This window comes from Chironomus tepperi, unplaced genomic scaffold (genome assembly GCF_022539635.2).
Source record: "Chironomus tepperi strain 1889 unplaced genomic scaffold, CSIRO-AGI_Ctep_v1 contig_244, whole genome shotgun sequence".
Lineage (NCBI taxonomy): Eukaryota > Metazoa > Arthropoda > Insecta > Diptera > Chironomidae > Chironomus > Chironomus tepperi.
In genome coordinates, this window is record NW_027226366.1 from 1,100,139 (window position 1) to 1,113,467 (window position 13,329).

Sequence of the window (13,329 nt, forward strand, 5' to 3'; positions counted from 1 at the left end):
GCATATAGCCAGTTTATCTTAACTTTTTGTTGGTAATCTGTTAATAAGTATTTCACGTGCCTCTTAACTAATCTATATGATAACAAAAATCAAAACAATCGCCTAAATGTCCATTGGAATTTAATTCCATTGTTGTGATTGACTATGAGTCAGTCTAGTAATCATGATAAGAGACTATCTTAAGTAAAAACTTAAAAATTAATCTCCACAGTATTATTTTTTGTTTACAAAAATTCTCAATATTTACACTTAGTGCTCACATGTAGATCATACATACAGGCATGGAAATGACGCGTTTTAGCTGTAAATTTATGACTCAATATTTCTTCACATGAAAACTCCGCTAAATATGAAAACGTGAGCTGGCACATGATACACAATTTTTTTCTTCTTGCCCGACATTAAGTGATGTCAGTTGATCATATGTTTGTGAAATCTTTACAATGGGTTACACGAGGCTGTAAAGGAATGTTCTATTAATATCACCAAAACATTTTCATAGACAGTTAATCGTCGCAACAATTTTACTTTTTATTCAATTTTGAGTATTTAGTTTAAAAGTTTTTATTGCCAATTTTCAGCAAATAGTTTTGAGGTAGTCAATGCGAAACCAAACATCTTGTTATGTTTAAAACATTTATTTTTGTCATTTTCATTTAATCAGATATCATTTAACTACTTAAACTTAAAGAAAGAGATAATTTTGAAAAGGTCTAATTTTGTTTAGTTAAAATAAATAATTTTTAAAGATTCTCACTTCACTTCTGTCTTCCTCAACTAGTTAAAAATAATATAAAGTTCCTTTTGGACCATCCTGTATACTTAAATGATGAATTTTACATGTAATTGCAACATTCATGTTTGGGGGGTGCAGTGCAAAAATTTTCAATAAATTATTTTTTCGTGCGCTTAATAATGTAGGTATAGCTTCATCTTGTCATCACATTTAAAGTACTCGAAGATTTGCTTAGTTAATTTAGAAAACGATTCCCTTTTGAACTTCATCCATCAAATTTGCTGAGGCTTGCAACTTGGCAACTTCATCGTCGCTCAACTTTTGCTTAACAATAGAAACAACACCATGTGAATTCAAGACACATGGCAATGATAAGAAGACATCCTTGTCAATTCCATGAATACCCTTAACCAATGTTGAGACAGCTTTAACTGAATTTGTATTACGGAGAAGTGATGATGCAATATCAGCACAGCTGAGGCCAATAGCCCATGATGTATATCCCTTTAATTTAATAACTTCATATGCGGCATTAACTACATCTTTATGGCACTGATTCCAGTTCTCTTGATCTGCTTCATCAAATCCAGCATTTGGATTGATTTCACGAAGACGAATTCCAGCAATGTTGACACCTGACCATACTGGGACACTGGAATCACCGTGTTCACCGATAATCCATCCTGTATTAGATGAGAAATTATGATTTTATTACACAAAAGATCTCAAACTAGTCACGTGACGTCGAAAGTCAACAGGTAGGAATAAGAAGGAAAGCATATATTTACCGTGCATAGATGTTGGTGCTACTTTCAAACGTTGAGCAAGATTGAAACGGAATCGTGACGAATCTAAATTTGTTCCAGAGCCAATGACCTTATTTTTTGGCAAGCCAGATAATTTCCATGCCACGTCTGCATACAAAAAGTCATTCAATTATTAAATGCATCCCACAACTCCATAAAGATCAACTTACATGTCAAAATATCGCAAGGATTTGAGACAATCAACAATGTTGTATCAGGACTGTATTCAACAAGCTTTGGAATCATTCCCTTGAAAATGTCAACATTACGTTGGACTAAATTTAAACGTGATTCTCCTTCCTTCTGACGTACACCAGCTGAAAACAAGTGGCAATAAAATGTGAATTTTGGTCAGAATAAGAAGAAGAAGCTTTATATGCCCACCTGTTACAATAATCAATTGAGATCCAGCTGATACAGACAAATCTGTGCTGGCTGAGATTTTAGCGTTTCTCAAAAAGTTAGATCCGTGTTGTAAATCCATCATTTCACCCTTCAACTTATTCTCAAAGCAATCAATAAGAGCGACATCGCTTGATACATGCTGTCACGTAGACCAAAAAATTTCTTATTACTTTCCATTATTTACGTAAGTTCCATCAAGCAAATTACCTGAGTTAAAATACTGAATGCTGCAGCCATACCAACTGCGCCAATTCCAACAACTGTCACTTTATGATGAGTTCTTGGCTGAGCATCATCAGCGACTTCGTGGAACAATTCTTCGTGGACATTAGCCATTTTTACTTCAATATCGTCTGTATAAAGGAACAAAATTATAATCTAATTAGTATCTGTAATTGTTTGTTAGCACTGCTATGCTGTTTTTTACATCAATTTGCTTCTTAAATGCGAGGAACTTTCTATGTATTACGTTGATGCTTTTTTTGACTGTATGACTTTCAAAAACCGGCAAGGTCAATTGGAAAATGTGAAAATCTATTTTTATATAGAAATCTAAATACACAGATCCATAAAGCTTAGGTTCTGACTAATTCAAAAAGTCTTATACAACTGATTGCGAAAATGTCTGATACTACATACTTATATATTGGACTTATCGATAAAAACACATCATCAAATGGAAAGGAAAACGTGCATATTAAAAATATCACAGTATGGAGACATACTAGGAAAAGGCTATAATTCAGATGATGTGCGACTATTATGACATAAATTAAGGCGTGTTGTGGGACAACACAAATAGAATTGATATGATGAAAAAGTTCTCAATTGACACTGATTGAAGTTCAAGTTCAAATTACTTTCTTGGTACGATACGCAAATATTTTTTGGCACTTAAATGTGTACACACAAATGGAATGTATATAGTGATAACAATATTTCCTTACGTTTATCTAATTATTAAATAAATTAACACAAAATCTACTTCTGTGTAGAGTCTCAACAAATTCACAGTTCGGTCTGCACTTTTGCGGCAGTAGTGACTTAATGGATAAATTTTTTTACTTGTACACGCAAAATTTCCTTGCTTTCTTTGAAGGTGACCTTTTTTCCCCAGCCTTGTTGAGATACAAAGTATAGAAAACATATGGATGGAGAGGCTTGTATGTCTGTATGCGAATCTTTTAGGGGAATTAGAACGCAAAATTGTATGCTCTGTCTCTGTCTATAACAGAGAAGAAATTAGGAAATTATCTATGAACAAAAGAAGTTACTATGAAACTGAGTACGTTCCATTCCATACGTTTTCTTTACTGACTAATACAACTGTGAATTTATGCGCATGACTATAACTCTTTTGCCATCGAATGTGTAATTACTGATCAATTTTAAGATACAATTTCGTGAATATGTCTGTTTCTTGCATTCAGTTGGTAATAAAGTCTTCAGTAGACAAGATAAAATTTCAACTGGATCTTCACGTAAAAGATCAGAAAAATAAATCTTCGTTTTATCCTTAAAATTATATTTTGACATTGCAATGACCTACAAATAATGCCGACGAACTTAAAAAATGGTAAATAATACAAAAATATGGGGAATTTCGCTAATAAGAAGCAATTCTACGTCATATTGATGTAATTCTAAATCTAATGTACTCTAATGTTTTGTACAACTGCTATTTCTTACCCATGATTGCTTAATAATTGAGGAATTATCGAGCAGCAAGAATAATACGATCAGTTACAGTCCAAAACACAGGAGAGACTAACTGAAAGAACTGCGGTTTGGAGAAAATGTTAAAAGTCATCTCTTACTTTTGATAATGTAATAGAGATCAATGCATGCGCATGCGATTTACATTCTCTCAATTCTCTTCTTGACCATACTTACAGTAAATTGCAGAATATCACTATAATTACTATGCAGCTAATGTTTTATTAATAGTTTAATGATGACTAATAAATTGCGTGTTATTTATCAACACAAAAAACATGAATAACGTGTACAAACTAAAATTAAAATAACGGTCGTTAAAAATTTGAAAAATTGCTAAAACCAAGTGAGCACCGAGAAAAATAATAAAAGTGACATGTCAACAAATCGAGTAAAATTTTAAGAAATTAAGGTATAATCCGGATAAATCCGAAGACTACAATTAAGGACACGTCAAGATAAGATAACAACAAATAATCATGCACAATAAGCTATTCATTTTCTGCTCCGTACTCCTATCAATTTTAAATATTATTCATGCCGATGAGCATAATCATATTGTAAGTAGTAATTACTCATGAAAAACATGACCTGTACTTAATTATATTAAGTATAACAATTGATGATTTATCTTACAGTATGAAGATCATGAAGAAGTAGTTCTGTGGATGAATACAGTTGGTCCATTTCACAATAGACAAGAGACTTATGGATATTTTTCATTGCCGTTTTGCGTTGGCAGTAAACAAAGTATCTCACATTATCATGAGACGATGTCTGAAGCTCTTTTAGGTGTAGAATTAGAGTTTAGTGGATATGCAATTGATTTTAAAGACAGTGTGCCTAAAGGAACTGTCACATGTATGGTTGAATTGGATGAAGAGAAATATAAGGCATTTGTATATGCTGTAAAGAATCATTATTGGTTCCAGATGTATATTGATGATTTGCCAATATGGGGTGCAGTTGGAAAGGAGCATGAGAAGAAATATTATATCCATACACATAAACGATTTGATATTGGATATAATGGCAAACAAATTATTGATGTTAATTTAACTAATGAGCATGAACAGCTTCTGCATGTTGGAGCTAAAATCTCATTTACATATGAAGTCAATTGGAGACCATCAACTGTAGAGTTTAAGGATCGATTTGATAAATATCTTGATCCAAATTTCTTTCAACATCGCATCCATTGGTTTAGCATATTTAATAGCTTTATGATGGTCATTTTCCTTGTTGGACTTGTCTCAATGATTTTAGTTAGGACACTACGTAAAGATTATGCTCGATACAGTAAGGATGAAGAAATGGATGATATGGAAAGAGACTTAGGTGATGAATATGGATGGAAAAATATTCATGGTGATGTCTTTAGATCATCATCGTATCCAATTCTATTCACATCATTAATTGGTTGTGGATATCAACTGACCAGTGTCGTTCTTTGTGTTATTTGCTTTGCTATTATGGGCGAATTATATACTGAGTAAGTCAAGTTGACTTTTCTTGTTATCAATATTGTTATTAAATAATTTATCTATTTATAGACGTGGATCGTTGTTATCAACAGCGATATTTGTTTATGCAGCAACATCACCAATTAATGGCTATTTTGGCGGATCTCTTTATTCAAGAATGAGCGGAAAAGTTTGGATTCGTCAAATGCTCTTATCAGCATTCCTTATACCAATGTGTATCTGTGGTACTGCATTCCTTATCAATTTTATTGCAATCTATTATCATGCAACACGTGCAATTCCTTTTGGAACGATGCTTGCTGTAACATGCATTTGTCTTTTTGTGATTTTACCATTGACTATGGTCGGTACGATTGTTGGAAGAAACTTAAGTGGCCAACCTGATCATCCATGTCGAGTTAATGCTGTTCCACGACCAATTCCTGAGAAGAAATGGTATATGGAACCAGTTGTCATCACTTTATTAGGTGGAATTCTCCCCTTTGGCTCAATTTTCATTGAAATGTAAGTTAATCTGTTGGATTTAAATTTTAATCCTAGGATTTAATTTTTAATCTAATCCATCATTTCAGGTACTTCATTTTCACATCATTTTGGGCTTATAAAATTTACTACGTGTATGGTTTCATGCTTCTCGTGTTCCTCATTCTAATCATCGTTACTGTTTGTGTAACAATCGTGTGTACATACTTCCTTCTTAATGCCGAAGATTATAGGTGGCAATGGACTGCATTTTTGTCTGGAGCTTCTACGTCCATTTATGTATATATTTATGCCTTCTATTATTTCTTCTTCAAAACCAAGTAAGTCATTGTGTCTACCTTCATACTGAGAATGTCACTAATTATGTCTAATTCACAGAATGTACGGGCTGTTTCAAACTGTCTTTTATTTCGGATATATGGCAATGTTTAGTGGAGCTCTAGGCATGATATGTGGAACTGTAGGATATATTGGTACTACTTATTTTGTAAGAAAAATCTATTCAAATGTGAAAATTGATTAATTATTGATTGTTTTACACCATGTTTTGTATTATTAAATAAACGAAGTCCTTAAAATTATACAAATTATTTAACGGATTCACCAAATTCAAATAGTTTTTTCACTGAACGAAGTCTGATGTTTGCACAGAACGTACTCCAAAAAAGTAAACACAACACGTGCGTACTGTTGAAATTTAAAATATATTCAAATAATTAATTATATCTGGAGTAATTAGATAGTTATTCATTAATTGGAATCAATCGTAAGTGTCTGTGACCTAATTTAGTAAAATAACAGTTAAACAATCTTTATTTATCTTCAGAATTGTACAAAAAATGTCAACATCACTTCGCGAGCAATTGCTGAAACTTCAAACACCGCAATCTTCGCAATTTGTGGACACAAGACGTCGTGACTCGATTCTATTTACACAAAAGGATGCTGCAACTAAGAGCCGTGAGACGATCTATGAAATTGGATTGAGTGGATTAAGAGAACTGATCGAAATTGATGATTCCTTTGCTGAATTTGAGAGCACATTATTTGATTTCACAGTTAAGGATGTCCAAAGAGCTGTTGAAACTGACGATGTCAATAAGCTGCTTAATAAGAACATTAAACGATTTATGTTCCATTTATCACCTTATTTCCTTATTCCTTCATCGCATAAATGTCTCGAATGGCTTATTCGTCGTTTCAACATAAATCTATATAATAAGGAAGAAATGCTTATGCTGCTTCTTCCTTATCATCACACCAACATGTTTGTTCGATGTATTCAAATCATGAAGTTTGACAATGCATCAGACAAGTGGAACTTCCTAAGTGAAGTTAAAAAGACATCAACTCCATTGTCTAAGCTTACTCTTTGGAATCATGGAGCTTCTCAACCTGATTTCCTTGATTTTGTTGGAAAATTTACTTATGATGCAGTTAAGGAACTTGATAGAAATGCAGGAAAATTGCAGACTATGATTTCGTTCTATTTTACATCGATGGTTGGATCTTTGGAGCATGCATCAAAAATCAATGATAATCACATTGTGACTGTGTCTAGATTTCTATTAAAAACATACAAGTCTAATATTACGGATTATAATGCTGCCGGATTTATGATTACAGCACAATTGTTAGCTAAAACTAGTTTGAAGGAAAAGCTTCTTTATGAATTTATGGATAGGATTTCTAAGTCTGTAAACCTTAAATTAGCAAGAGATTCCATTTTACTACTTGCTCTTATGTTCCAAACTCAAACTGATGAACTTAAAGTCAGCGATGTCACTCTTCATAATTTAATGCAAATGAAAGGATTCATGATGATTTTAAAGCAAGCCATGAGAGAAGGAAAGATAATGTCTGATTTTTACAAAGCACTTATCTACAAGTTATTAATTAAAATCCAAGAAAAGGATGGAAATTTCCAACAATACAAGGAATTTTGTGAGAATCTATTGAATGAAGTGGAAATGGAAGATGATCTTGCCTGCATTATCATTAGGTAAATTAACGAACTTTTATAATTTAAATCTAATTATCGTTAAAATTTTGAATTTTTAACGAAACTTTCTGAATTCAAAATTTTTAAAACCGTTATTTTATAAATTCTCATTAACCTTTATAATTTCCTTCTTTCTTTACAGAACAATTCTAGATAGTTATGTTCAAGAAGATACTAAAAAACCAGAAACTCAATCTGATGATGAAATAGTTCTATTGGACTCTGATGATGAGAATATACCACTAAAGTCTCAAGATGTGACAATTTGGTTCTCAAACTTGTTGAAAACACTTGAACGACAATATCCGATGTCATTTGATCTTGTTGTTAAGAATGTAATGACTAGAATTCCTGGCCGCAAACGCAATGGGTTGAAGAATGTATTAGGATTTTTGTTGAATGTTTCATGCTCAACCAATGACACAAACATCTTTGAGAACTTGTATCATCATAATCCACACATTCGATCAGAAGCAGTCTCATATCTCGTCAAAAATCTAAAATCAATCGAAAGAACTCCAGAAAATATCGATATATTAAAAATGACATTAACTGAGAGACTTAATGATGATAATCAGCTTGTTGTGCTTGAAATGCTGAAAATGGATTTTGCCTTTCTTAAGGAAACTGTCGGAAGTGATGAACTAGTTGCAAGATTATCAAAAATTTTGATGAAATATTGGACAAAGCCTGAAAAATGGAATGAAATCGCAAAATTGGCACTGAAAATCATGACTTCAGAGGTTTATAAAGGATGTTCAGAACCAAATATTGTTCTGTTTGCTGTGGTGCCATTCTTGTTCCCGAAAGATTCAAAAGCTTTGGAATTTGCACAAATTATTAAAAGCTCAAATTATGCAGCAACGCAAGATGTTCTTAAGAATCTACCTGCTATCCCGAAAGATCATGCCAAGTGCTGTGAAGTCATGAACGGATATTTTACTGGTCACAAAAATTTACCATCAAATATATCAATTTTACAGACTATAATTAACATTGTCATCGAAAATCATCAACTTGGCAGCATTAAGGAGAATTTTGCATTTTATTTACTTGCTTGTTCCTTAAAATCATCAATCGAACATGAACAGGCATTGAAAGTTCTTCAGAATATCAAGAAAGTCTATAATTTCCCGAATACGACTTTTAATAATTTGAAGATCACTGATGTACAGCTCAAGAACCACGAATTGTCCACAAACTTAGTGTCTACAGTTCTCATCCAGCTCATCAACTGCATTAAGTTTACCAGCTATGAAATCAACTTTGCAAGTCCAAATTTGGAAATGAGACTAATCCTTGAAATTTTCCATTTTATCGTCGATTTTTACTTCAAAGTACAGCAAGTCTATCGCCGAGATGTCAATGAAGTCATGATTGAATTTTTGGACAAAACCTGCGACTCCAATGAATTAAAGAAGCTTGAATTTTTATCGCAATTTTGTGTCCTTCATGCTGCTCAATATGAATCATGTGTAGACATTCTCGAGTTCCAGATTAGAGTTATGAACTTGTTCCATCATGTCCTTAAGAGTAATCTTGTCAATGTTCAGCATTACTCTAATGTTATGCATCAAAATATTGTATTGTCGCTGTGCTCAAAATCTAATAAGATTCGTGAACTTGGAGTTGACATTATTACTGACTTAGAGAATCAAAACATTGCTGACAGCTGGAAGTTCTTTTATGGTAAAATACTAGCAAGGAAGAGTGAAATATTGATGGATAATGAACAGATCAAAATGATAATTTACTTGCTGGCTAATAAGAAGTCATCAAAGTATATCCAGGACATCAAAGACAACATGCTGAAAACTATTAACAATGAAGCTACATTCGATTACATTAAATCGGAACTTCTTATGCTGTTGAAGCATTTTACAGACAGAAAAGTTTTGGATGTATCAGCACAAATTGCCACAAAGATAATCGATGAATTTAATGACAAGGAAAATTACTTTTTCAATGAAAATCATGCAGCAATTATCAAGCTTGTCCTTATGAAGTTTAATCATATTACAGTTAGTGGATTATGGAATCTGGCATTAAAGTCACTAAAATGTCATTTCATTATGAACGATGAGGAAGGAAAGATTTTAACACCATCGATACTGCTACTGCAAGCTATTGATAATGAACTTTATGCTAAATTACATCCAGACCATAAAATGGATATATTTAATGCAATTATTGAATGCTCAATGAATGAACAGCCAAGGATTATTCAAAATGCACAGAAAGTCTTTTACGGCATCGATCCTGACTGCAAGATTATCAAAAATTGTCTTCTGAAGCTGACACAGTCAACTCAAGCTAAAAATGCTAAATCCAGTGAACTATTTCAGTCTAAAGATTGGAAATTTGGTATTGCATTGTTGGAACTACTTCAAAATAAGACAAAGGATATTGTAGGCGAGCATGAATTACTGGCAATTCTCTTTGACATCCTTCAAAATTGTTTACGCTCATCAGACTCTGATATTGAGTACATTAAGCAAATTATTTTATCACTTCTGTTGACAATTTGTAAGCAAATTTCATTAAATGGCAAAAATCATCGTGCCTTGGGTATCAATGATTCAGTCTTTAAGACAGAATTGATTATAAGATGTATAAAAGAGACTCAAAATCCGCAAACTCATCATCATTCATTATTATTATTGGCACAACTCGCTCTAATGATTCCTGATCAAGTTTTACGTGATATAATGACAATATTCACGTTTGTTGGAACTACCTTAGTTCGTCATGATGATTCATACAGTTTTCAAATCATTACAAAAATTATTGAAAATATAATTCCAAATTTCTTGAAAGGAGCACAAAAGCAGGAAGTAATTCCAATTTTAAAGACATTTGCAGCAATTGCTATGGATGTTCCTGTTCATCGTCGTATGATGCTTTATGTAAAACTGATGAATACATTTGGTGCTGAGAACTTTTTGTGGATGTTTGTTGGTGCTCTTTTGGAGATTCAAGTCTCACAACATCAAAAAGGAGGCAGTCAAGAAGAACTTCCAGTTCGTCTACAAATTGCATTGTCGATTGCTAAGGAATTCGATATAAAAACTATCATTGTCACTGCTACATCGTTGATCGTTTATTTGAAGGAACTGCCAATGACTATTGATCACACAAAGTCGAAATTCGATTCAGGTAAATATTTAATCCAAGGATTTATTTTTAATCTCAAGATTAATTCTAATCCCTTAAATTTTTTTCAAATATTTTTTAACCGTTATTTTCTATTTAATTTTTCATTAGGCAACGAAAATGAAATATTTTGCTTGAAGACTCACACAAGTGGACAAATTAGGCATTTCAAGTACCTCATGTCATTATTCTTGAAGTACATCCTTGAATCACCAGAAGTTTCAAACATGGCACATCAAATGAGTCAGGATAAGGTCATAGAAATGAGAACACAGTTCCAAGACTTGATTTTGAATACACTCATATTGATTCCGGACATAACAAAGTTTATTGAGCTTAAACAGCATGAAAAGTCTTGGCAAATTATTCTACAAACATCATTTGATATTTTGGAAGCATCAATTGCACTTTTGGCACCAGATATGCTGCTCGTTGTAGTCGAGAAATTAATTTGTCATGACTTTTTGGTCGTACGCAAGAAAGTGCTTGAACTGCTGAATAGAAAACTTGAAGATGATTACTTTAAGAACTGCGAGAATCAAAAATTATTGAAATTAATGATTCCATTGAAAAATGTCTACGAGATGATTGGTGAACAGAATGTGAAGCTAGCCGAAGAAGTCGTTCAACAAATGACGTTAATAACAATCAAGCTATTGGCAAGAAAATTGTGTGAGGAAACGCCTGAGCCATTTATTGATTGTTTGAATCATTTAACAAACGTTATGGACGATAAAAATGTTAGGGTTCCAGTCATGATTAATTTAGTCGATTGTGTCGCTGAACTTGTTGGAGAATTAAAAGTTCATTCGATTTCATTGCTCGGAAAAATAATGCCTAATTTGGTCAAGCTATTGACAGTTCAAGATGATAATCCATCAACGTTATTGCTGCTACATTCAGCAACATCGTCTTTATTGAAAATCATCGAGACTGTGCCTTTGTTCTTGAGTCCATATCTCGTACAAATTATTTTACAACTTATTCGAGTATATCCAGTGCTTAAACTTATTAATGACTCAAAGATTACTTTGACTATTGGAAAGATTCGTAAGATTTGGGAAACATTTGCAGAATTAGTTCCATCAAGAATTTTAATTCCAACAATTCACGACATTTATGAAAAAATCAATCAAAAATGTCAATTTACATCAATTGAACCATTAATGGAACTAATGAATGAAATCTTCCAACGGACCGACATTAAGGATATCAAAAATTATCAAGGAGAGCTAACAGATTTCTTTATGAAGGCTTTACAGTTCCGATGCAATGTTAAGAAAGATGATGAAATTAGTTTCAATGAAATTAATGACATTGAGCTGTTCATCATTCGAGCATTAATTGCATTAATTTTAAAACAATCGGAAGGCAGTTTTCGACCACTTTTTGAGAATATTTCTAATTGGGCAATTAAAGATACAGAAGAGAATGACAATAATCGTTTAATTACATTCTTTAGATTGACAACTGAAATTTCGATCGCATTAAAGTCATTGTTCCTGCTTTTTGCGTCAGATCTTGTCGACTGTGCTGGTTCCATTCTCGACAAGTGCAATACATCCAAAACTGATGAATTATTCTTTGACGGTGACTCAGACAAAACATTGTATCTTATTGAATTTATATTGAGGACATTACACAACATGTTCCTCAATGATCATCAAAATTTCATCAATTCACAACGTTTTGAGGTCATTATGCAGCCAATTGTAGATCATATGGAAAATGGTGATGCATTGAAGAACGAAAACTTGTTACAATTATTGAGAATGACTATTGGACAATTGGCAGTTGCTGCTTCAGATGACATCTTATGGAAGCAATTGAATCATCAAGTGCTGCTCAAGACACGCTCAGAAAATCCAGAAATAAGAATTTTGGGCGTAAAGACATGCGTTGATATTGCAAGAAAATTAACTGAGGATTATGAGACACTTATTCCTGAAACAATTCCATTCTTATCGGAATTATTGGCAGATGAAGATTATAATGTTGTTCAGGCATGCGAGAATTCCGTACGTGAATTGGAAACTATTGTTGGAGAATCTTTACAGAAATATTTTTAAATTAATTTGAGAATTGAGTTATGTAAAGGCAAGGAACACGAAATAAATATGATTTAAACAAAATTTTACACTTTTTATTGAATTTTGCAGCATGTTCTTTGACTAGAGTGCTGCTAGTGGCTGTATTGTCTGTCTGTTTTACTATTGGATGCATTGGTTCCGTTGTTGATACATTAATAAGTTCTGTGTCTAGGATCAATATGGCAGTAAAGTTTCGGAATGCTTCAGTTCCTTTATGACTCAGCTACTGGAAGTTAAACATCCTTAGAATCAATAATGCGCTTTATGTCCATCATCGAATATTCTCACTTTTCCTTCTTTTTTTCAGTACCCAAACTAATTTTTCATTCTTTTAACTTTCCTGATGTGACTGCTTTCTATTATTACGTATTCAAATTGCGAAATCCTTTCGTCTTTGTTCATCCAGCTTCAATGGATATGACGTGGAAAAAAAAAGAGTGTAAATTTAATATAT

At 32.7% G+C, this 13,329-nt stretch overlaps 3 protein-coding genes across 5 annotated transcripts; 2 read left to right on the plus strand and 1 right to left on the minus strand.

Annotated features, from left to right (window-relative positions):
* Positions 1 to 493: 493 nt before the first annotated feature.
* LOC139091293 (L-lactate dehydrogenase-like) lies at positions 494 to 3,859 on the minus strand. 3 transcript variants are annotated; one of them, XM_070641301.1, is made up of 7 exons: positions 3,841 to 3,859; positions 3,637 to 3,727; positions 2,155 to 2,300; positions 1,927 to 2,086; positions 1,713 to 1,859; positions 1,525 to 1,650; positions 494 to 1,419 (listed from the first exon to the last, which is right to left on the minus strand). In XM_070641301.1, exons 2-7 carry the CDS (start codon positions 3,638 to 3,640, stop codon positions 977 to 979), a joined length of 1,026 nt encoding a protein of 341 aa, XP_070497402.1. In that variant the 5' UTR covers positions 3,641 to 3,727; positions 3,841 to 3,859; the 3' UTR covers positions 494 to 976. The 3 variants fall into 3 exon arrangements, with proteins under 3 accessions (XP_070497402.1, XP_070497403.1, XP_070497404.1); XM_070641302.1 differs by lacking the exons at positions 3,637 to 3,727; positions 3,841 to 3,859 and adding an exon at positions 2,895 to 3,054; XM_070641303.1 differs by lacking the exons at positions 3,637 to 3,727; positions 3,841 to 3,859 and adding an exon at positions 2,375 to 2,520.
* LOC139091286 (transmembrane 9 superfamily member 3-like) lies at positions 3,364 to 6,238 on the plus strand. Its single transcript, XM_070641295.1, has 5 exons — positions 3,364 to 4,223; positions 4,302 to 5,155; positions 5,217 to 5,651; positions 5,720 to 5,950; positions 6,009 to 6,238. Exons 1-5 carry the CDS (start codon positions 4,143 to 4,145, stop codon positions 6,151 to 6,153), a joined length of 1,746 nt encoding a protein of 581 aa, XP_070497396.1. The 5' UTR covers positions 3,364 to 4,142; the 3' UTR covers positions 6,154 to 6,238.
* A 29-nt stretch (positions 6,239 to 6,267) lies between these two features.
* On the plus strand, positions 6,268 to 12,917 carry l(2)k09022 (HEAT repeat containing 1 homolog l(2)k09022). The gene is made up of 4 exons (XM_070641317.1): positions 6,268 to 6,396; positions 6,457 to 7,632; positions 7,775 to 10,788; positions 10,897 to 12,917. The coding sequence occupies exons 2-4, from the start codon at positions 6,470 to 6,472 to the stop codon at positions 12,852 to 12,854; spliced, it is 6,135 nt and encodes a 2,044-aa protein (XP_070497418.1). The 5' UTR covers positions 6,268 to 6,396; positions 6,457 to 6,469; the 3' UTR covers positions 12,855 to 12,917.
* The last annotated feature ends 412 nt before the right edge of the window (positions 12,918 to 13,329 follow it).